This window comes from Agelaius tricolor, unplaced genomic scaffold (assembly GCF_023055355.1).
Source record: "Agelaius tricolor isolate 1412-34295 unplaced genomic scaffold, bAgeTri1.0.p SCAF_12, whole genome shotgun sequence".
Lineage (NCBI taxonomy): Eukaryota > Metazoa > Chordata > Aves > Passeriformes > Icteridae > Agelaius > Agelaius tricolor.
In genome coordinates this window covers 22,126,920-22,150,704 of record NW_027269272.1, presented here as the reverse complement: position 1 = coordinate 22,150,704, position 23,785 = coordinate 22,126,920, and the positions used below count along the sequence as shown (strand labels likewise).

The 23,785-nt window shown below is 46.9% G+C and overlaps 1 protein-coding gene across 5 annotated transcripts in view; it reads right to left on the bottom strand.

Annotated features, from left to right (window-relative positions):
* Nucleotides 1-23,785, bottom strand: part of TNIK (TRAF2 and NCK interacting kinase) — a 150,786-nt gene that overhangs the window by 60,221 nt on the left and 66,780 nt on the right. For all 5 annotated transcript variants that reach the window (XM_071438070.1, XM_071438072.1, XM_071438073.1 and 2 more), the window contains exons 3-5: nucleotides 14,129-14,185; nucleotides 9,745-9,870; nucleotides 1,743-1,853 (exon numbers count right to left, since the gene is read on the bottom strand). In XM_071438070.1, the coding sequence (XP_071294171.1) occupies nucleotides 1,743-1,853; nucleotides 9,745-9,870; nucleotides 14,129-14,185 (294 nt within the window). The remainder of the gene's footprint in view (nucleotides 1-1,742; nucleotides 1,854-9,744; nucleotides 9,871-14,128; nucleotides 14,186-23,785) is intronic.

The following is a 23,785-nucleotide window of genomic DNA, read 5'->3' as shown; positions in this document are numbered from 1 at the left end:
TTAATTTCTTTTTGCAACCCACATTTTTATTTCATTTGTTTATTATTTCAGTTTTAAAGCAAAATCCACCCAGATTGCCAGCTTAGGAAAAATATGGATTACTTCAAAAACTAATTTTGCACTAGGTTTGCATTTCACATTAAACATTCATATTTGAGGAAGAAAAGGATTTCTGCTATCGTTTCTGGTAGTTATTAGTCATTTTATGCTCATTACCTTGGGAAAACTGTGGAACAGATTATATCTGTATAGGAGTCCTTTTTTTTAGCCATATTATACTTGATTACAGGCACCTTTGAGCATTTGAGGCAAAACAAAAATTCCACATGATTTCAATAAATCCTTTAACAATGTGGGATTGAGCCTCGTGTTAGAATTCCAACTGTCCATCACTGTCTGAGCCAAGCCTGAGCCACGTTCTGCAGTGTGAAGCTGGGAGCCTTTCCTCACCCCAAACCCCACAGAGGTCACCCACCACCACCCCAATGTGTGGCCAAAATGCAGTAGGTGACACTACCCCATGCTGGCCCTGGGACATGAGTCAGAGGCTGGGTTTTGACTCACTGCCAGGGACTATTTTAAGGAGCAGGCTCATGGAGCTCATACACTAAAAATAAGCCCATGTAACTGTGCCCTCCTGGCACTGAAAGCAGTGTCCATACAAAAGCTGATGAGCTACAGTGCCAAGCATGTTCTGCACATCACTGTGGTGTGGGCAGTGGCATTCAGGGTCAATGCAGAAATGCTGTGTCACCTCTGGACACCCGTGGCAGCCTCAGTGTCAGCCACATCCATTTGGAGTCATCATTCTGCCTCATTTTCATTCATAGAATCAAACAATTGTCCAGGTTGGAAAATACTTTTAAGACCACAGAGTCCAACCATAACCCTGACAGCTGCCAAGGCCACCACAAAACCATGTCCCTAAGTGGCACAGCCACATCTCTTTTAAATCCCCCCAGGAATGGGGATCCATTCTTCCCTAGACAGCCTGTTCCAGTGCTTAACAACCCCTTTGATGAAGAAATTTTTCCTAAATCTCCCCTAGTGTGACTTGAGGCCTTTCCTCTCATCCTATCACTTGATAGCTCTTGTGCAGATTTCCTTCACATGCCAAATATTCCTGTTTCCTCTTGAACAAGTCTTTGGCTCACAGAGCAATAGATTTTAATGTAGGGCAACCATTACAACCCCATCCTCTAAGCTCAGCAATGCAAAATGCAGGAAAGTCTTTGCTGAAGACTCTGCCAGCTCCCAGTACATGAAACTCTGGCATGGCCCATTTTATGACATTTCAGTCAAACATTTATATTGTGAGTATAAAAGCTACAGCATCCTCATTAAAATCAGACATGTGGATTTAATAAAACAGAGGATGCTTTTTAATCATGAAGACTCTTCTTTCCACAGACTTTATTAGTCCTCACCTTTCTGTTAAATAAAAACATAATTTAAACATAAATAAATCTTTGCCCTTTTAATACTAATAGGAGATTATATTTTTGTTGAAGGAAAAAGAGGGTTAAAATTCAGGCAGCTAACAGAGCTAAAGGGCATTAAGCAGGGCTTATTTATTATGCATCATACAGGCACATGAATCATTCACGCCCGCTGGCAGCACAGAGGCTCCAGGCCATGGCAGCACAGCATCCACGAAATCTGTGGAGCCAAAGGCTTCCTGTGTCCCCTGAGCCCTGAACTGCCACATTCCCAACCACATCCAGCTCCCCCTGGACACGTACCCGCAAAATCTCTCTGCAGATGTAGGCAATCCACTCCTCCTTCAAGGTGTTCCCCTTGGTGTTCTTGATGAGGTCGGTGACGGAGCCCGCGCCGCAGAACTCCATCACCAGCTGCCAGAGGGAACAGGAGTGTCATTAATGCCATCAATGTCGTGCAGTGACACCAGCAGCAGCATCCTGACACTGGCACTGCTTCTGTGGGGACGCCCCAGTGCTACACAGAGCCATTGGAATGTCATCCTGGACCTATCAGCTTGTAATCCATTTGGGGTTTGAGAGAAAATGAAACAGTAAAAGGCTGGAAGGCTTGTGGCCCTCCAGAAGATTGGGAGCAAGAAACAGGAATCAGTCCAGTGCTATAAATCAGTGGAGGAGATCAGAATCTCAAACCCTACCCCTACACGCCCTACTTTATATTTCTGATCAATGTTTAGTATCAACAGCCATAAAACAAAACTCTGCCTCTCGCATGCAAGTTCTTCAAACCTGAAAATACAAAGGCACTGAGGCAGATATTTGAAAGCCTCCTATGATTTAGAAACCAGGTGTACTTTTCAATTTTTATTTTTTATTTAACCAGACAAACTTTGGTTCCGACCATGTCTTTGAGCAGGAAACCTCCTTTGAGGGGAAGGTTACCAAGCAGTGTCAGACTTCCCAGGAGAGAGCTGCTGTCCCACTGCTCAGGCTGGTTCCAACATGACTGGCCACCACCACTTGTACACCTTCCAAAGTTTCAGAATATCAAATATAGAAGTGTAATGATCTAACCCAGCCCAACCTTATCTTGTCATTGAACAACTGTGAAATAAACATTACAAAAATAGCACGGGATGTGAGTCTGCCTCCCTGGGATTTCGCAGATCCCAGGGTGTGCAGGAGCCATCAGCGTGCTCCAGAAAGTGAGCACAGCCCATGTGTGCAACAAGCCTCCTCCAAGGCCTGGGCAAGTGCCTTCCTCTCTGATGTGAAACCATCTTTTCCAATTAGATCTGCTTCCTACTTGAAGATATTCCTTTGCCAGATTCTTCAATGTGCATGTTTCAAGTTTCTTATCACATGAGGCTTACATGGCATTTAACGTTCTCCAAGCCAGTGACATCACGATTAAAAGCACAGGCCAAGAAGAGAATTAAAACAGCAGAAGGGTTACTCCTGACCAAATTGCACAAATGCATTGATTTAAGACTATCATAAATTATAATGATCATAAAATCCAGACACAGGACTGCCATAAACCTTCAGGCTAAATAAAATACTTGAGCAGACTATACCTTACTTGGCTTTGACCACACTGCTATCTTTAGTTTTGATGTTAAGTTTTTCTTTTCTTCCTGAACTGCTGCTGAAAAATTCTTTGAATATCCCTGTTAAGTCATGAAAGTGGCTTCAAGAAATGGAAAAAATGGCAGAAATGGATGGGTCACTGGCTAAAATCTGCCCCATGCAAAGGCAAGGAATGCACCTACAGCTCTTCCCCCCCAGCAGCAACCAAGCCATCCAGTTGGGTCACTGACATGGCCTAAGTCCTGGTTACTCATTGCTCACTGAATGGGGAATAATGGAGCAACTGGTTTCAAAGTTGCTTTTCTTCTCTTCCCTTTGGACCATTGACACGTGGTGAATATAAGTGTCTTCATGTGTGTCTGATTAAACTAACATCTGGGATACCACAGCAGCAAATTTGGAAAGCAAAATCCTGATAGCTGAGCCAGCCACAAACATCTTGCAATCCAAAATGCTGCCCTTGCCAGTCTTCTTCCAGGGAAACTCTTCCACAGGCTCTCACCAGAGTTTGGAGCAAGAGGAAGACGAAGGGCTTGCTATACTGTGCATGGCAAACAAAATGCTTAAAAGAATATGGAAGAAATCCCATTAAAAGTACACAGTACACCCATTAATTTGCCAGATTATCTTAATGGAGCTGACAGTCTGCTTGGTCATCTACCCTGCCCTTGATTTCCACAGAGCAAAGATTAACTTTGCATCAGGAGGGGAATCATACAGCCACCTGCTGATGTATCCCAAATCTGTAACTGTGGAACCTGCTGGAGATTAAATTAACAGAGAGAAAAAGAGAAAGTCACAGAAGGGGTGTTTCTAATGAATTTCTTTAAGAGGTGCATATTCCCATAGCATCCACAGGGAAATATCCAGCACTGGCAGATCTCTGCCAGCACCAACAGGCTCCAGATCCAAGGGGGCTGAGCACCATGAACAGCCTGAAAGCTCTGCCATGAATTCTCTAAGAAATGCAGCAGCAGAAAGGAGACAAGGCTGAGTATCCTTGTCCTTGATGGACACCTCATGTGAACAGCCCCATTCCCATGTGTGGGTGGCTGCTGTGTGCAGCACTGGGATCCCCTTTTGCTTTCATGGCTTCTCATGCTCCTCAGGTGGAAGGAAGGATGCTACAGAATTGCCACCCACAGCTCACACAGTGCAGCCTCCAAGGAGAGGAACCACAGATGCTGGCAGGCCAAGGGGACACCCAACAGGCCAGGCACTGATGTCCTGCTGGGTGATGGAGCCCAAGAACAAGAAATGCACACTGGAGTGGGTACAGGAACACAACCAGGTCTTCTCAGAGGAGCTGAGGGCTTGTTCAGCCATGCAGAGAATGGATGGCTATGGGCTACCTATGTATGTTGCCAACAGTAAGGACAGGTAAGCACCAGAGAGGGAGAAGAACAATGCAGATATTACCATAATATTAATTTATGAACACTATGGGTATGTTTCAGTTGGAAACCAAACCAACAGTCTTACAGGAGAAAAATTAAAATCAGCAGAAGTTCTTGCTGATTTTAGGGCAGAGCTTAACACACTCAGAAAAGGCTTCAAAGGGCACTTGGATACTAAAATACTTTCTCACAAATCTCATAGCTTTGGGTGAGTGATTTGCCCTCACACACCTGCATCATTACCAATTTTCTTAAGGGATGAAGCCATGATGGAGTAAGACAATAAACTGGCAATGCATATTGAATTGATATTAACCATAATTAAAATTATCATCAAGATGGGCTAAAGGTAAGATCATCTTCTGAAATTTAATTTGCAAGGACATTTATTGAAGAAGTGTTTTTAAATACAGTTCATTTAGCATTTGCTTAGCTCTTCAGACCAGAGTGACAGCAAACTTCATAAGCAAGGCAAATTCAGAAGCTGCAGCTGTAAATCTCTGTGTCCTGCTGTCTCATGAATTTTTTGTTTAAAGAGCCTTTTCAGCTTTCAAATCAACCACTACTTTCCTCAGTTTGGGAATGGCAAGACCTCTGTTCCAATCACTGCTGTGTATTATCTGGAAAAGTTCAAACCCAAGCATCTCCAGAACACCAACCCCAATTCATCCTGCAGTGAACTGCTCCAGCTTGTCCAGAGAAACTCCCCAAATTAAATATTTTACTACACAAGACAAATCCTCCTGTCCTCCTATGCCTCAGCTCAGGAACAATTTGACTTCTTTGAAGTTACAGAAAACAAGCACACAACACCCTCAGGCTAAATGTTGCTGGAAATCAATCCTTCTGCTGTGTGTGTAAACAGAACTTGGGTGCAACATGGTCCCATATGCCCAGGCCACTCAAATTCCTCAGCCTGGCTCCCATGCAAAGGAGTCCCTCATGCCCCACATGGTGGCACCTGGAAGCAGGGATGGAGCATTAAAAACACAGAGAACTTCCCTTGGGGGATCAGCAGAAAAGCTGATGCCCCTTTCAGAAACAGAAATAGCAATCAAATTGGTGTTTAGCAGCAACTAAAATATTCAGCAGTGAGACAAGGCCAGGTTTTCATTGTTTCTGTTGGTGCTGGGGTGGGAGCAGGCTGACACTGCAGCCACACACCCAGGTGGGAGCACGGGGCCAGCACTGCTCTGCTCTCTCCTCTCCAGCTGCAGCATCCAAGTGCTCCCACGTGAGTTCCTCAATAAATGACTTGCCTGCATCTCCCTGGATGTCAAGGCAGCCAAGCAAGCCATGCCCCTTAGGGAGGCAGTTGACACCATCAGGGGTCCTGAGCAGGATGATGTCTTTGGGTTAGGGATGGCAGCAGAAGGAGCTGTGCTCACAGTCCTGCAGTGTTTACAGCACTGACATTGCTCTGAAGAGCAGTGAGAGTTAAATAGTGCTGGATTACTCTGCCAGACAGCAGAAGAAATCTGCTCTGGTAACCCTGAGCTCTCAGTCAGGGGCCAGAGGAGCAGCCCTGATCCTCTCACACTCCCCTGGGACTGCAGAGCTTGGAGAGACTAAAGAGAGATACAGCTCAACCGAAAACTGACCCCTCTCAAATGTTTCATGATCTAATTTCTGTAATGCAAAGAATCAGCAACTGCCCAAAAATATTTTTCAGGGTATATAAACATATTAAGAGCAATCTTGCTCAGAGCTGCACAGGTGTAACCCAGTGCTTTGACAGCTCATGCTCAGTTTTCAACAGAGCCTTGCTGCCCCCATTTCTGCTCTGCTGATCCCTGGTGTGACTCTGCTCACATCACCCTAAAGCAATTCAATGGGCCCCTAGAGCTCAACAGAGTGAAAAAACACATTGCAATCACACAATCACAGCCCTGAGCACTGCACAGCTGCAGCAGTGCCACCCTGACCCAGGGGCTGCTCCCACATCACCCTCACTCCTTTCTCCCCCACACTGGCCCAGATTATCTGCTGCAGAGGACACCCCACCACGTGGCTATCTGGCAACCTGCCTATTAGCAATTTGTCCCCCTTGGTGACAGATGCAGCTGCGGGCAGGGTTGCCATGGCAGCCCATCCATTGGAGCCAGCGCTGGCCCTGGGGACCATGCGGGCTCTGCCCTGCCCTGGGTGGGCTCTGGGTTGTGCCAGCCTTTGCTCAGCCCCCACACTCTGCACAGCCCCAGGGCCTGCTGCACGTGGTGGGGGGGCTGCTCTGTCCCTGGCCTCAGTGCACAGGGGACAGCAAGGGCAGATGACAAGTGTCCAGCTGAGTGGCACCTCCACGACCCTGCACAGGGGCACAGGGGTCACAGTGCCTGCAGCTTCCAGCAGTGCTCAGGGCAGGGGTCCTTTGGGATGGGGTCACCTCCCCCATCCAGCTCTAAAATGAATGCTAAGTTCACTTCTAAATGAATGCCTCATCCCCCACCATTTAAAAATCACCCACTCCAAAATATCTCAACAACCTTTCTGGGTTATGCACAGCCTGGTATCCCATAGCTCAGATTTGAGAAGAGCAAGGGGAATTTAATGAGTTTAACTCTGAGAAGCAGCAGTTTACTGATTATCTGGATCCTCACATCCCCGGGAATTTCCCCAGTTTCTGCAGCACACCCTCACCCTGTCCCTTTGCACCAGAGGAGGATTCCCTCACCTCAGTTAGAGATGCACAAACCCTCCTGAAAACCCACAGCACCCCAGAATGCAACACAATATCCAACACAAGAATAAACCTACCTCATATCTTAAAATTTCTTTTTAAATGTTCCATAAAGGTTTTCCCTATGACTTTTGCTTCCTTTTTTTTTTTTTGCCTAACATAGCAGATTAGTGATGCATCTGCTATAACACCTTCTGCACAGCTCCCTAATTTCTGACAACAGGGTTGTTTAGTGAGCTTGAGCTCATCTTTCAGGGCAAGTGGCTGCTGTGGAACAGAGCAGCAGCACTGACAATACCTCATGTCGGAAGCCTGCCACGTTTCTGAGAGATTTTAATCTCCACTGAAAGAGTTCCCTATTTTTTATTTCCGTATCAGCCTCCCGAGTGTCGATAAAAAGAATTACTTGGGCATTATCAGAAACCGTTTTATTCCAACAAAGAGCCAATGAAAAATAAACAAGCCTTTATCTGTGAGGCAAGACTGATAGAGTTCACACGAGTCCTAATTCAATCAGATCCTGAAACAACAGCTATTTAACACAGTGGCACCAGCACACCTCTCCTCCATGGCTGGTGTCATGGTTTGATGCTGGTGCAATGCCAGTGCTCCCATGAAAATACCCTCTCCCTGGTTTCTGCTGTGAGATGTGACCAGGAATAAGCAAAGCAGGATCCTACTTAGAAATAAAGAAAAGAAAACTTTATTAACTACACTACAACTATATGTAAAAAGGAACACACAGGAAAAATGAAAACCTTACAAATGTATTTCCTCCTCCCCTCACCAAATTTCCAATATGTCTATCCCCCAAATTTCAACTCTCGGTCCATCACCACTCTTCAGACAATCAATTCTCAATTCATCAAGAGGAGTCCTTCTTGTGCCATGGGCTTCCCCTGGAAACACTGTTGAAACCTCGTGTGTTTCCGTGTCACACGTGGCACTGCCCGGAGTACATTTGCTATTCTGACCTCTTCCTTTCATGTCCAGTGCTCTCACCACTGAACACGGACCAGAGCTGCTTCTAGGGTTGTCTTTTAAGGATGCTTTGTCCCGATCCAAAAAGAGCACAGTCTCACTTTTGGGGCACCTGTTTCCCACCAAATTTCACCCCCTGGGGCCGAGGGGTACCAACACTGAACCCTCTTGGCTCTGAGCCATTGCCTCCCCCTGGATGCAGTCTCTGTGTCACAAGGAACATGGTTCTGTCCATGGCTATAACAAGAAGAGTCCAGTTAAGCTACTCCATCATCTCTTCCCACCTAAGATTCTTCTCTCCCGACATCTTTCACTTGCCCAGACCTTCATCACACTTGCCTGTTTCCTTCTTCATCTTCCACTCTATCTCTCTTCTGGGAAAGGTTAATGTTCTGTAAAGTTTTCATTGTCCAAAAAGGGGTTAAAAACTCGGGCTCTGCCTGCCTGGAGACTCCCACAAGTGGCTGGACACCTTCTCACTGCACCCCCCGCTTCTCATGTGCTGCCAGGACATGATTTTTAACCCCTGTGTTCTCAGAGGGGTATCCATTGTCCCCAGTGGCCACACCAGGTGCCAATATTAAAATCTGAACACCTATTGGTGACCACAGCATATCCCAGGAAACCTACTTCCTGTCACACCACGACAGCTGGGGAGCTTTCCCAGGAATGCCTCCACCAGTCCCAACACTGGGCACAGACTTAAAAAAGCCCCTCACATGGGTAAGGCAGAATTTACTGGATTTACAAGACTGGGAGGAAATAAAGACTTTTTCAACCACAGGACAACATGCAGGTCCTTGTACTGATAACACAGCCTTCTCTCCAAGAGACCTCTAAGGAAAGCAGGGTCCTACACTGCTGCTCTGATGGCCAGAGGCACTGCAGGCTGCTGCTCCAGAGACTCCAACCAGCACAGCCAAGCTCAGAACACAGCACAACAACTTTAATTAATTTTACAGCAACGACTGGAGCCCTGACTTGTGGTGCCACTGCCCTGCCCTGAGCACCAGCTGCTGCTGTGGGAGTGGGCTCTGATGCTCTGTCTCTCCCCAGGGATAGAGCAGATTTAAACTCCATCCTCCCTGCTCTGGGAATGCTGAATTAATAACCAAGAAGGCCTTGACAAGGGAAGCAGCAGGAGGAGGCAGCCAAGGATTTGTGGAGATGCAGAGCAGCTCAGTGCCCTTCAGCAACATCAGGCGTCTCCACCAAAGTGGCTGAGCAGCCACAGAGCCCCCTGACCTCCCCTCACTGTCCCCTCCTCTTTATGTGCCTGCACAGGCTCCATGAAACGTGAAGCACAAGAGGTACCACCAAGAGCTGGCAGGAATCACCCTCAGCCTCCATCTTCCCAGAGATGTTCCCAGCTCCCTCCAGCTGCCAGAAGATGGAATGATTTCCAACTGACTATTGTAATAAAGATATTGCTAATGACACTTCAGGATAAAAATGGGTTTACAATCAGCCTGCAAGATTTGATGGCAAAATGGAGATGTGTTTTGCAGTGCAGTAAGAGCCTGATCAAAGCCATGGCTTTAAAGAAGATGAATGCAAAATAAGGGGTTCTGTGTAAGCTGGGTGCTGGTAAGAGGACAATTCAGAGTAAAAAAAATCTCTATTAGATCCCAGTTATTTTGAAGAAAAGAAAGCAACTTACCCAGAGCTGATCATCCATTCCTGGTGGGTTCTTTTTAATAAAAGCACCATAATACGTAGCAATATTTCGGTGATGAGAATACTTCTTCAGCATGTTAATTTCTTGTTTGATCTCTTCCTCTTCATCCTGGGGGGAGGTGAAAAGAAAAGAAAAGAAAGACAAAACCAGAGGCATTAGGAGACTGCACTTCACAGGGTCTGAGCTGTCTTTGTACATGGGTGAACTTCCAAGCACCCCATTCCTGACTGACCTCCCAGGTTTTTTTGCACCATTTTTTACAGCCACTTTTGCAGCAGATCCTGGGAGCATGAGAGCTGCTCTGGAGACTCATGTTGCTCTGAGGCTCAACCACACCTGTGTTACCCCAGTGATGCACCCTCACAGACACACCAGAGAAGGCGTTTTTCTACAAACCACTGCATGGCAGAAGTGCTCCTGTGCTCCCAGCTCTCTGGCACATCACTCCTGCCCACCCTGAAGCCCTCTGGAGACACCAGGAGCTGCTGATGGTGGGGTGGCACCACATGGGGAGCAGGCAGGGGCTGCAGACCCACAAACTCCATCAGAATAACTCAGTCCTGGTGACATGCACCATTCCCATGGGCTGTCCCAGCCCCTCTCTGTCCCACCTGCAGAGTGGCTTTAGCTGAAGCAGCAGGGGCAGAGGAGCCACACCAATACCTGTTTTCATGTCCCACCTCTTTGTCTCACACCCATCAAAGGTGCCCTGGTTTTATTTTAAGCTGACTGAATTCCAGCCCCCCGTATTTCCACAGGAAGCACTCAGCACCTTGATGTCAGCAAGCTTTGTTATAAAGGACCAGAAAGGGCTGCTTGTTCTTTATTCTCCTTTATTCCCGTGTCCCTCACCTGCCTCTCCTGACCTCAGTTTTACAAATGGGCAAAGGACAAGGCACCCAGAGAGCAGAGAGCTGCAGGAGCAGCTTTTCTCAAGGAGCAGTGCCCCCTGACCAGGTGTCACCTAACACGGACAGAAACACATCTCTCTTCCCAAAATACCATTCAGGGAAGAACAGCAAAGGTGAAGACAGGAAGAACAAGTACAAGAAATATCTGGATGGAGCTTGCATAAACAACCTCCAGTTTTATTTTTGGTAAGAACACGGAGGGTATAAGCACCAAAGAGGAGGAGGAACAGGTTCAAACATTACAAAGGAAACCAGGGGACCATCCTGGAAGAACCTTTATCACCTCTCTTCAAGCAGTCAACACAACTTTGCTTGTTTTCATTTGTCCAGGAAACCAGGGCATATAACATGAAGGTTATCAGAGATGGTTCTATTAATTGAAGCCCTTTGCAACAAGAACTAAAAGGCAGCTGGATGCTCAGCAGTGTTGAGAGCAAGGAGCAGCACTCAGCACAAAATCCCTCCAGCTCTGAGCACCCATCCAGCTTTTCACTCATCCCTCCATTCATGCCTGGCTCTCTAGGAAATACATGGAGGCAAGCCAGAGGGACACTTGGTCTAAAGTTTTATTTTGACTCCATCTTCAAGCTGAAGAACTCAAAATGGGTGGGAAAAGCCTCCAAAGCATAAGAACTGTGGATGGCACCTGGGGATGCCAGGTGTCTGCATGGCCAGGCTTGGGGGCTCCAGCCCAAACTCCTGGTCCAAGCAGGAGTACTGAGAGCAGTCATCCTCAGCAAATGCAGCAAATCCTCAGCAAATTCCTTCCAGTAGGGAAGAAGATGGAATCATTACAGCAAGCCGCTGCAACTACTCCAATCCCAAACCCAACAAAAGCCACAGGCCAGGCTTTGCTGCCTCACTTTGCCTCCATCAGCTGATTCTGTGACATCCATTGCTGGATGTAGGTCATGCAGCACACAGCAGGACCAGCCCCTGGAAAATGAATCTGAACCTTAATTCAGAGAGAGCAGCTGCCCAAACTGATGAAGTGCTGCAACTTGAGGACCTCTGTTCTGCAATCTTCCCAAAGAGATAATTAGTAAGAGCAGAGATGAGTTAAACAAAGCATCATTGTCAGGAGCCTGTTGGGGTTCAGTGCAAAGCATGTGGCCAGGATGAAATGCTGCCTGGGAGCTCACTGAACACAGAATCACCGTGGTTTGGGGGCTGGAAGAGACCTTAAAGATCACCTGGTTCCACCCCCCCACCATGGACAGGAACACCTTCCACCAGACCAGGTTGCTCAGAGCCCCATCCAGCCTGGGCTTCACACTCCAAAGCTGCAGATGGCTAAGGCTGGGATGACCCCACTAATTCTGCTCTCTGCTGACTTCTGAAAGACACACTGTCACCAGGGATGTCCTTCCTGCAAAAACAGGTGGGGTGGAAGGTCAGGATCAAATGGAGCAGTGGCAGCTCTGACACTGTGTGTGAGGAGGAGGCCAAGGACTGAGTTTGGGTTTTCAGCAGCACTGAGCCTGGAGCAGGTGCCAAGCATGGCTGCAGGCACAATGCAGGGACCAGCTTTAGAAACTCCTCCAGAAGCAATGCCCAGGACCACTCCTGCAGGCTCTAGAAGTGCCTTCAGCACCAAGAGCTATGAAGCCCAGACAGCCCTTGGCAGAGCACAGGTCAGCACTGCCTGCATTGTGGTCACTGCCCATCCTGCCTGAGCCTGTGCTCCTGCCCTGAACGAGCCTTCCCCATCTAAAAGCAGCCTAAGGGAAAAATACCTAAATATCCAAAAGCCACATCCCATGACAAATACCTGATTTACACCCTGTACATTCAGACATGAGGCCCAGCTTTACAAGGCAAAGTCTTACATCAGGGACATCTACTTAAAGATGTGTATGAAATTATTACTGGGCAGTATCAGATTTCAGGTACTTTGCTCCAATATCTTTCCTTGGGAGTATTTTAAAACAACTGAATTAAGGGTGGATTCAAATCTAAACCTGTGTTTGGCCTCAGAGTTATATTTTGATTTCTCAGCTAAAATTCATTCTAACATCAGGCTTCATCCCATGGGAATTTCACTGCTATTTATGCCATGGGTTTATGCTTGGTGAGTTTGCCTATTCCCTTGGAGCCTGCTTCCCACGAGAACAAGATAAATGGCACTTGTACATACTACAAGTAAACAGGAACAAATCTCATTCACATTTACAGACTTATTTCCACACACCATTTCACCTGTTAGCACCAAAAATAACTTGGATGAAGGTCCCATAGATATTAATACCACACCATATTATCTAAGGTATTTCAAAACAGATTCCCAAGGCCAGCTGACTGCTTTCATGGAGAGTCATTTCTGCATGTGCTGAGCTCCTGAAAGCTACATTAACTCAAAAATTAGGGTGGGTAGATTGTGATCGAGTCCTAATTTTGAAATGTGTTATTCCAGTCAAAAAAAAAAAAAAAGACAAAACACAACAAAACACATTCTTACTTCCAAGCCTGGCATTGTTTCTAGTGCAGGAACTTTGGGAGGGATAGTACTGCACTTAGAAAAAAAAAAATAATTCAAGAAAAAGCATCTTTATGCCACGCTCCTAAATGAATCTCTGTTTTTAAATAATTTTTTCTTTTGTGGCAACAGGGAAATGGTGAAAGCATCCTTTCCCCATAATTTTGTTATTAATTTAATGATTTGTAAATTCGTGGTTCTCAGTCTGACACAAGTTTCAAAAGAGCCACCTTTGAGACCAGGGTGGTGTGGGTTTTTTTCTCTTTATCAGTAGGATGCACAGGAATTATTTGACTTGCCTCGTGAAGTTACTCATTACAATAATTGCAACATATTTTTGGTGAACAAAAGCTCTTCAGTGAAAATCATGGATGCAGAGAAACAGAAATGAATTATGAACACACGATCCTGTTGCTACTTTTGACAAAGTCATGTACAATAGGACAAGAGGGAATGGCTTCAAACTGAAGGGGGCAGGGTAAAATGGGATATTGGGAAGAAATTCTTCCCTGTGAGGGTCCTGAGGGCCTGGCACAGGTTGCCCAGAGAAGCTGTGACTGCCCCATCCCTGGAAGTGTCCAAGGCCAGGCTGGATGGGGCTTGGAGCAGCCTGGGACAATGGAAGGTGTCCCATGGCAGGGATTGGAACTGGATGATCTTTAAGGTCCCTTCCAACCCAAATCATTCTATGATTTTCTTCAGAATTTAGTAGGGTATTTATAAGAGCCACTGCTGGAACTGGATGCTGCTTTGTTTCAGCATGAAGTACTTAATCTCCAAAACTCTTCCAGATGTATTTTTTCCTCACATATTTATTAAAACTAAAACCTCTTAATGGCACACATCACATTAAGACAAAAGCAATTTACATCCCAGGAAACATCAGCCTTCCACCCACCCCCACACACTATCACACCCCATCCCCTTTCCCCTCTTATCTGTAATTTAGGGATGCAGGAGGAGGAGGAGGATACATTACCCCGGTGACGTCCATAACCTTAATAGCAGCAAGCTGGCCTGTTTTAACATGACGACCCTGCAAAAGAAAAAGGAGAAATTTGTTTGGTTTTGCTCAGTGACAATGTTTTCCTCACAGTGAACAATATCCTTAAACAATCTCCTCGCCCTGGCAGCATCCACACGTTATTTGTTGCTTTTTCAAGAGCATCTTCACAGCAGCCATGATGAGAAAGCAATTCCCTCCCCTTCCTCCTGCCACTACAATTAATTAGTACAGGGCCTTCAGTGCTGTATTTGCCTGGCAAACAAGTGCTGGAATTACCCTTTAATGCTCAGCCATGCACAAAAAACCAGCTTGGGGCCTCTCCTGAGCACAGAGCATGACTCTGCTGGAAAGGGGCTGCTGGAGCTGAGATGGTGGGAATGTGCTGGCTGGGTACCCACACTGCCTTCAGCCCACCTGGGTCCCATCCCAGCTCCCTGGGCACACACCAGGGACCCCTGGCCTGCAGGGCACCATATTCACTCTGCCCAGTAATTTATTTCTTTTCAGAAAGACTTGGTGAGCAGGCCAGAGAGGTTTTTACAGTTTTCAGCCACTGAAACAAACAGCAAATCACTGCAATGAACTGTTTGTTGCACAGAGCTTGACTACATTAATCCTAATGGGAAAATGCCTGGGAGAGATGGTGAAAATATAAAAGAGCTCCAACTATTTATGAGGTCTTAAAACCAACACAACTGCTATCAAGCAAGGCAATTCCCAGCCTTTCCTCCTTTCCTGAGAAACTGATCACCCAACATCACATCCAAATTGCTCGTATCAAATCATTCCCACCCCCAACTGCAGGACATGTGCTCTGCTTCCAAACCAGGCAGCCTGAGGAAAAGATGTTTTTCCTCCAGGAAAGCCAGCAAATGCTGATCCTGACAGGAGGCAAAGGGAAGCATTCTTATTTCCCAGTTTACATTTCCATTTACTGTGGGAGCTGCCCAAGGCCCCATCTTGTAGATGTGGTGTGGAAGACACAGAGGCAGTGGCAGCTCCTGCCCTGAAGCATTGATAATTAACACACCTAGGACAGAACCAGCAATAGAAGCAAAGAGGGGTCAAGATGCAGTGTGGCAGAAACAGGGAAAAATAGAAGCTTTTCCTAAATGGGAGGCTCCTCCTGCCCCCACAGCAGTGTGTGCGTTGATGAGCTGGGGTTTGTGTCAGGTCTCCCAGCCCTCCTGCAGACTGGAGATGATCTTTCACACCATCTCAGCTCAAGAGCCCTAAATTACCAGACATGGGAACCTCTCCCTGGTCCCTGAGGTTTCCAGGCACGGCGCTGGGAAGCAAACCCACGCGCCGGCTGTGGAGCAAGGCAGCATCATCCTCTCCAAATTTATGACTTCACCAGGAAGCCAATTCACCCACCAGGGCTCCTCGCTCATTTATTAACACAATTTATACGTCCTGAGCAAGCCCATGTTCTAGCAGCAGAAAAAGAGCTTTACTTTAAGGAGTGTGCAACATAAAAAGTAATAAAAGCAAGCACAGCCCAGCAGCCCCAGGCTGTGGTTGAAGCATCCCCTGGATGTGGCCGTGGGGAAGGAGGGGCACATCACTAGACACCATCTATTTAGACAGCATGATCTGTAGAAACAAACCCTCCTCTTCCTAAATTTGTCCTTGTTGGCTTGCCTAGGAAGTCCCCATGTGTACTGACACTTTAATTAAAGCCCACAGAGCACCAGCAGGGTAAACACTTGGACCATGGCACGCCCCATCTCCCATGAGCTGGAGGAGGAGGAGGGGGAAGCAAGCTGGGGCATTCCAAACCATGGGTTTAGGAGTTATACTTCCTTCATGTGATGCACCACCACCTCATTTTGTATTTTAAAGAAATGCCCCAGCTTTGCCGTGGTGAAGTGCTCCTGCTTCCCTCAGTACCAGCCAAGGGGAAAAAGATCCCTGTGTGCCCACAGCATCCTTCTCCCAGGAATCTGCTGCCTCCTTGCACACCTCCCAAACATTCACAGACAATGGTAAGAACTTAATATCGTGTAAACATTTACCAAAACAAAATAAACCACTTGGAAACATATGTTAATGTAAGCCATGAGGGGCACTTAGTCACGCAAAAATCAGGTGGAGTAGAACCAGTAAGTGCTCACCCTGGGATATTGTAGCAAAGGTTTGCTTTTTCTGTAGTTTGTTCACAACAATGGATTGCAGAGCTTCACCCTGGCAGATGAAGCCATCCAGGGAAAACAGGCATCTCCTCAGCAGTCAACCATCCCTTTTAATTCAACCTACTGCTCAGCACTGAGGCTTGCTGTGAAACCTTCATAAACAGTTTAGAAAACCCAGTTGATTTTTACCCTACTGCAGATGTCCTTGAATTTGCAATAAAGATACAGACAGGCTGGAGGAAGACGCCAAGAACTGGACGTGAGAGATGTAACAGAGGAAATAAATCAGCATCCAACCTGTACCCATTAAAAGATGCCACGACAGCAATAAACTCCTCTCACAGCATCAGCCACCTCTGGTACCTTGGCCATGCAGATTCCAGTGCCTGTGCCCAAAGCCTGGAAGCAAGTCCAGAAGCACCCATGCCCCTGCAGTCTCTCCAAAGTATCCAGTTGGACCAGAAAGTAGAACCACCTCTGCCAAAGCCAAGGCAAGCTGAAATTGGGAATTAATTGATTAATGTGAAGTGTTAAGTTGTCCAGTGTTAATCTGTGCTGCTGTAAGGAAGCTACAAAAGAGGACTGGGGTATCAATACAAGAAAAGCACCAAAAAGCTTTGTTGTGATGCTTCTACCTCCTGCGTGTCCTCCGCCCACCAAAACTTGTTGGTTTTTTCCTTTAAACCATCACCACAGCAGTGTTTTTTTCCTTTAAACCATCACACACCATCAGCCATCATCTGTCCAAAAACCACATTAAGACTGAGCCCTACTCCTGCTCCCTTGCTCAGCTCTGCCTCCTTGACACCAAAGATGTGGCTCAAAACAGGCAAGAAGTGTTGTGGTTCAACAGAAAATCTCCACTTTTTCAACAGTCCTCCATTTTGGTGCCCCCATGGGCATGCTGGAGAGGGCTACAAAGGCATAAAACATACAGGAGGAAAACTGAGCTACTAAAGCATTTCCCCCTCTCCAGATTTGCTGTCAAGGTTCACTTGGGCACAAACCCACATTTCAGCCTCAGGATTATTCAAGCATGATCTTCAAAGCTGCCACAGTTTTTAATTGAACATCCATCTGAGCATAAATTCATGCTCCTAATTACTCTCAAAATGTTATATCAACTATCACTAACTTGATAATGTCAAGTATTAAGACTAATTTCTACAAATGAAGCAAGCACCACGAGTTTTTTCTTCAAAGGTTGTGGTCCTCACACTCCATAAAGTGTAATGGACCAGCACACAATCAGAACATTGGTAAATGCTTTCAAACATCAATTGATGCATTCAGGCATTATGTTTACTAAACAAATAAACCCTGGCCTCAATACCAGCCTTTGCAGACAACAACTGCATATCCTGGCCCAAAACTGAAGTCCACATTTTAAGGACAGAAAGTGGATGATTGATTGTTGCTCTTTAAATTTTTCCTTGCACAAGCATGAATTTTACCTCTAAGCAAAAGCTGCAGTTTCTGTACCCAGAAATGAATTCCATCATATTTACTTAACTTGTGCTGTCAGCTTTTATTCATCCAGCAAAATAAATGACCCACCACCTGCTGCAGCCAGTGGGACACAACCAGAATTGTCACTTTGCTGGGAAATGCAGAGCTCCTATTTCCTTCTGCCAGGCAGAGCAACATCTTTCACACTTCCCAGCCTGGACATGCAGCCTCCAATGCCCCATGCATACAAAATCCCCACTGCAGCCACTCAATGGAGTAACCATGTTGTATGCCTGATGCTTTACAGCAAAACACTTAAAATCCAACCATTTTGCACTGCCCTTAGTAATGAGGCATGTAAATATTCAAATGAGTGGGATTAGAGTGCTCTTGCAAAGCACTGCTGAGATTTCAACATGCACAGCCCTGCTGGGACCAGGCCACAATGCTGAGGAACACTGTGTCTCATACAGAAATCTCAGTGAGACAAACAACAAAAACTCTCATAAAAGTCCAAATATCACCACTTTGGCAGCAGAGAAGCCTCCCATAGAAATTTCTTCAATTTCTTCAAACCCTAACCCTAACCCTGGTGCCAGCAGCCCAACCACCACCCTTTCTACTGTCCAACCCCTGCCTCCAAACCCAGCACATCCTCAGCTCCACCACATCCTGCATGTTCTTCCTAGAAGAATCTCACCAGAGATTTTACCAGGTTAGAAGCCACCAGTTCACTTTTCTGTGTCCACACATAATTTTTGCTAAGTGCTACAAAAAAACTGTTTGCCCAGCCCCACTTCTGCACACACACCATTCAAGGTGCCACTGGTGAGTCTCATCTCCTCCAGATTCTGCTTCAGCATCCAAGACCTTCTGCAGTTAAGATCTCCTGGGATAGGCCAGAACCTCTCACAGCTCCATGGTCTAGGTCCTGCCAGTTCTTTCTTTTCCTGTAGCTCCAATCCAGGGACTCAGTCCAAGATTTTTAGCATGCAGGCACTTCAGCACTAATGCACTGAAAACTGCATCCAATTTTTCCTGGGAGAAGGAGCTTTGACTTCCGACAGGAGCTGTGAAGCTGAACTGCCATCCTGCTGTACATTAGACCATTTTATAGCACCTGGCATGATTTATTCTCAGCTTTTACAGAGTACAGGCACATTTATGTACTAGGTTTCCCATTGAAAGCAATCTTGAGGGTGCCAAAATCCCCTCTCCAGCTAGTCTGAGGGGCTAAAATACTTACTGATGTAAAAAATAGGTTTATTTTAGTGTGAAAATTCAGCAATCTCCAAAACAAGCTGGCTAAAAATGACGTACCCAAGCTTTGCACTTGGTTTACAGATCTCTTCAAATACATCTGAAATAAATCCATGTATCTGAGAAGGCAGTTAAAACACTGGAGGCCAGCATAAGAAAAACTGAGTCATGTAACAGGATGGGGAAAATGCTTATTTTAACAAGGAGTAACAGATCTCTTTGATTAAAACAGAACCATCATGGGCCAAACCTAATTGTTGCTGCCTGCGCTTAACTCCAGTATGGGAGAGGGATTTCAAGCCAGGGCAGGCTGGGGACCAAGCCCTCACCCTGCCCAGGGGTTCAGTCCCATCTCTCTGCTTTCCTACAGCAGGAGCTGGCCACAATGGCAGTGTCCTTCCTTCCCTCCACACCCTTCCATCTCTCCATCCTTTCCTGGGCTCACACAAACAGATTTGCAGAGCTTCAGAGCGATCCCACTGCCTCGAGGCACCAAAGGAACGTGACTGACTTGCTGCAGTTCCTTTCCATTTGGGGCAAACCCCACTTAAACCAGCCCCTGTTTCCCCAGACTTCAACACTGCAAATGGCATCCTCCAATGAACATGGCACACCTGAAACTCCAAGAAATGGAAAACCGAGGAAAAACAAAAAGAGCTGGATCCAGTGTTTGACATCTCACTTGGTGGCCAGGTGAGGCTCTCCTCTCTCTCCTGAGCTCTCAGAACACTGGTTGCTCACTTGAGCACAGACCTACACCTCTGCCCAACTTGCTGCCTTCCTTTGGGCTATTTCTGGAGAGCAGACCTTTCACTGGGAGGGACAAACACAAATTTCATTCACAGCCAATCCTCTCCTTACACCTCTCATCTTTTCCAAGGTTTTAAAGAGCAAAATATTGAAAAACATTAAAAAACTCAAAGAGAAACTAAACATAATGGATTTTTTTTTCTCTTTTGGTGCTCAGTTGGGCATTTTTATTAATACTTCAGTTTGGACTGAACAACCAGAGCTTCCCCTTGGAAAAGCCTAAATCTGCTCCCAGCACAGACACCTCTAATTGCACAGAGCCAAGCTAATGCTCTGTGCTGACCCAACAGAGCTGGCCTTTGGACTGAAGTGTTTTCCAGCCCTCTGTATCAATCCAAGCTCTGATCAGGACTCTGCAGCTCTGAGAGCTGCAATTCCATTACTGCAGCTCCACAATAGCTCTGACGTTAAGTAAAGAAGGCAGGATTATTAAATTAACAAACGAAATTGTTAAATTAGCATATTATTCATCTCCAGAAATAACATGCACTGCAGCCTATAGGTGAGCAAGACTACAGTTTTATATTCCCAATATAATGGAAACACATCTCTCAGGCTTGTACTTATTCCATCCTCTGTCCCTCCTGTAGTTCCAATGAGGCTGGAGACTCCCACCTCCAGCTCAGGAGGAACCAGGTTTCCTTCTTCCATGGACAAAACCATTGCCCTAAATAGTCCAAAATCAGCATCAGAGAGCTGAATCCTTCCAGAAGCTTCTGCAGATGGTTCCTCTAGATATGGCCTGCCCCATTTTTAATTTCCACCAGGGAAGAACACTGCTTAGAACACTGTCCCCACTCTCTGTGGCACCACTCAGCACCAGCCCACTGGGCAAGTCAGGCTGTGCATCTCCTCCATGGTCACACCAAGGACTGTGACAGGTTTTGCCCACAAGTGTTTGAAGATGCAGGTTTTGAAGGTCTGCACTTCATGGTCCCAGCAAAACCTGCAACAGAGCAGATTTCAAGGTGTTTCTGCATTTGTCAGGGCCCAGGAACAAACCTTGCTCTGGTAAAGGGAAGTCAAAGCCACAACAAGAGCAGGTCTGGGCAGGAAGAGGAGTGGGCTGAGCACCACAGCAGGAAGCAGAGAGAGATGGAGATCATCAACAGACAGAATATACCCCAAAAGTGGTTTTTAGGAGCAGCCTATGGAAACCTGAGGCACCAAAGGACTAAGGAGAGCTGTTCCTGACAAAGAGTAATGTATATATAAGAAAAAGCAGAAGGACAAGCAGTGTCTCAGGACAATGTTCACTGAGTTGATCCCACACTGAAGGCAGCAAGATTCAAGAACATATCAGTGGGATGAAGGAAAGGGATGCCACCATTTATCACTGAACCCCATGCAGCCTCCCCAGGCCCTCTGGGAGCTTTGCTGCCTTCCCCAGCATTCCCAGATCCATCATGGGGCAATCCCCACAGGTCCCTGCCAAGGGGAGCAGCAAGGAGGGCAGCAGCCAGGCCTTGGGGTGCTCCTTCCCCTCCCACACAGCCTGTCCTCCCTTTGCCCCAGCTCCTCTGCAAGTGCACATTTTCACAGCTAAAAGGAGGCAGCACAGCCTGTTCCCAACAGCATTAGTTCATGACAGCCATGTTATTACCACCCCTTAACACCCCCACTGTGCTTCTGTTCCACGTCGCTGCCTATTCAACGCTGCAGTGCTCACAACTAAAATTAAATCTGCCTTTAGGAGACCCACAAGGCACCCTTCCACAGAGGCCATGTCCTGACAGCAGCACCAGGTTTCCTCCCAGTGGGAAGCAGTGACCAGCCAGCATTCCCAAGGAGACCCCTGGCTCTCAAGGGTGGCCCAAGAAGGAGCCAGGCTGTCCCCCAGCTGGGTCCTTCCCCCAGAGCACTGCTGCCTGGCATGGGACAGGGTGCCACCACAGACCTGGCCAGGCCTGGGCTGCAGCAGGGAGCTGTCACATCTGCTGAATGCCACACACATCCCCATCTCCACAGGCTTTTGCTGTCTGCAACCCACAGCCACCCATTCCTGCCTGGCCCCAGGGCACCTTGGCTTTACTGGGGCCAGAACCGCTTCAACATTCAAACTCCAGCACGAACCCAGCAGATTTAGGCACCAGCTCCCACCACAGATGAAGCAGGCTCTGTGCAGGACACAGGAAAAGGAATCCCAGGGCACCAGGGATGTAATTTAATGACTGGGGCTGCTCATGACTTCAGACCAAAAGCTCAGCATGAGAATGAGCTGCTGTGTCCAGAGCTCAGGGGCACCAGCATGGTCTCTACAACACTGTGTGCTCTGGCAGCTGCTGCTATGTCTTCTGTACTTGTAAGAAAAACAATTCCCTTCAAAAGAGATTGTTCCTAACCTGCTCCCTGCTGCAGGGCAGAGAGGGCTTAATGCCTGCAAGCGTGTGCTGCTGCCTCCCATGACAATCCATCCCAGAACACCGAAGGACACAGGTACCCCAGTTATTTGTGCCCCACATTAAACAGCTGCTTTTCAACATCCAAACTGTCACCTGCTCTTTAAGCCATTCCCCAAATCAGTAACTGTCTTGCAAACTGAGTTTTAAAAATGGCCCTTCTGGAAAAAAACACTACACACAGTGATGGAAATGGAGTTTCTGGAAACACCTCTGCAGTGCCATCTGCTTGACTTCGGCTCTAGTTTCGTAGTAGCAAGATCCAATTTTGGAGGTGGTATGTGAAGTGCAAGGTGATTTTTCAACCAACAACAGCAAGGCAGAACCACCTTCTGTGACCCTGAGTGCTTGGCATCCTCTCTGGCAGCAGGGATGGACAGCACTGGTGGCAGGAGACAGCAACAGGAGAACCAGGTAACACAGAGGCATCTGTTATCCAAAGCTGCTTGAGGGTTTTGTGCTCTTTTTTTTGTGGCTGTGTAAAGAAAACTGAGTAAGAAGGAAAGCCCAATATTTGTGGTGTTTCCCCGGCCATTTAATTCAGGAAATTTAAGTCTATGGCTGTCAATGGCTTTTCATGAAGGGATTCCACTGCATTTCATTGACTTGCCAATGGCACAAACCAAGCGTGTCCATGTTCCCATGAATCACCACAGCTGACTGAGCAGCCCAGCCTCCTCTCCCAGCCATGTCTGTCCTGTTCCCTGTGTTTCTCCCTGTGACTGCAGGGCAGTGCTCTTTTATCTCAGCTCACAGCATAGCACAGCTGCCCCCCATGCCCCCATGGCCCTGTTTCTCTGCAGACACGATGGCCCAGGATGAGATCCCACCATGGATCTCTCTGGACACCTCAGCAGAGGTTATCACACAGGCTCTTATCTCTGTCACCCCCACCTGCTCCACGGCTCTCTGCTTGTAGAAAGGAGCCTGAACACAAATCCACCAGGTTCATTTGTGCACCAACCCTAACACTCCAAATCCAGCAGAAATTTGGGGACTTCTGAGGTCCAGTCCCAATGCTGGTAACAGCTGAACATGCCCATCACAAGCCAGGATTCACGTCCAGTCACCCTGAACCACTTCCTCAGCAAGCCATCTTCCAACCCTTCCACTGCCTCTCTCTTTGAGCCTTTCCAGTCCTGCAAACCCTTGGATCAGCACAGATCTAACCCCCTTGATTCCTGCCCACGTGGCAAGGCTGACTGGCACCTGAGCCAATTCACACACTCAGGCTTCACTCATTCATCAGTCCTGAGCTGACTCCAAGTCCCTGTCTCAGGGTGGCAGAAGTAACAAGAACAAGCTGATAAAGGTACTTACACTTTATGGGGCTTAGGAGAAAATGCCACAGCTGCCAGAAAGTCTCACTTATATCTCTTGGGTGACTGAGGTCATAGCATGAGGAAAATGAGTGTAACAATGACATAAATAACCCCAGATCATCTTCTGTGGAGGGCTGAGGTGCTCCCCTAATCCCAATGACTCTGTAACTCAAGATACTGCAGACCCTGTGTTGCACATTTCTCTATCTATGTCAGCTCAAATATCAATTTTAGACCTCACACAGTTGAAGGCAG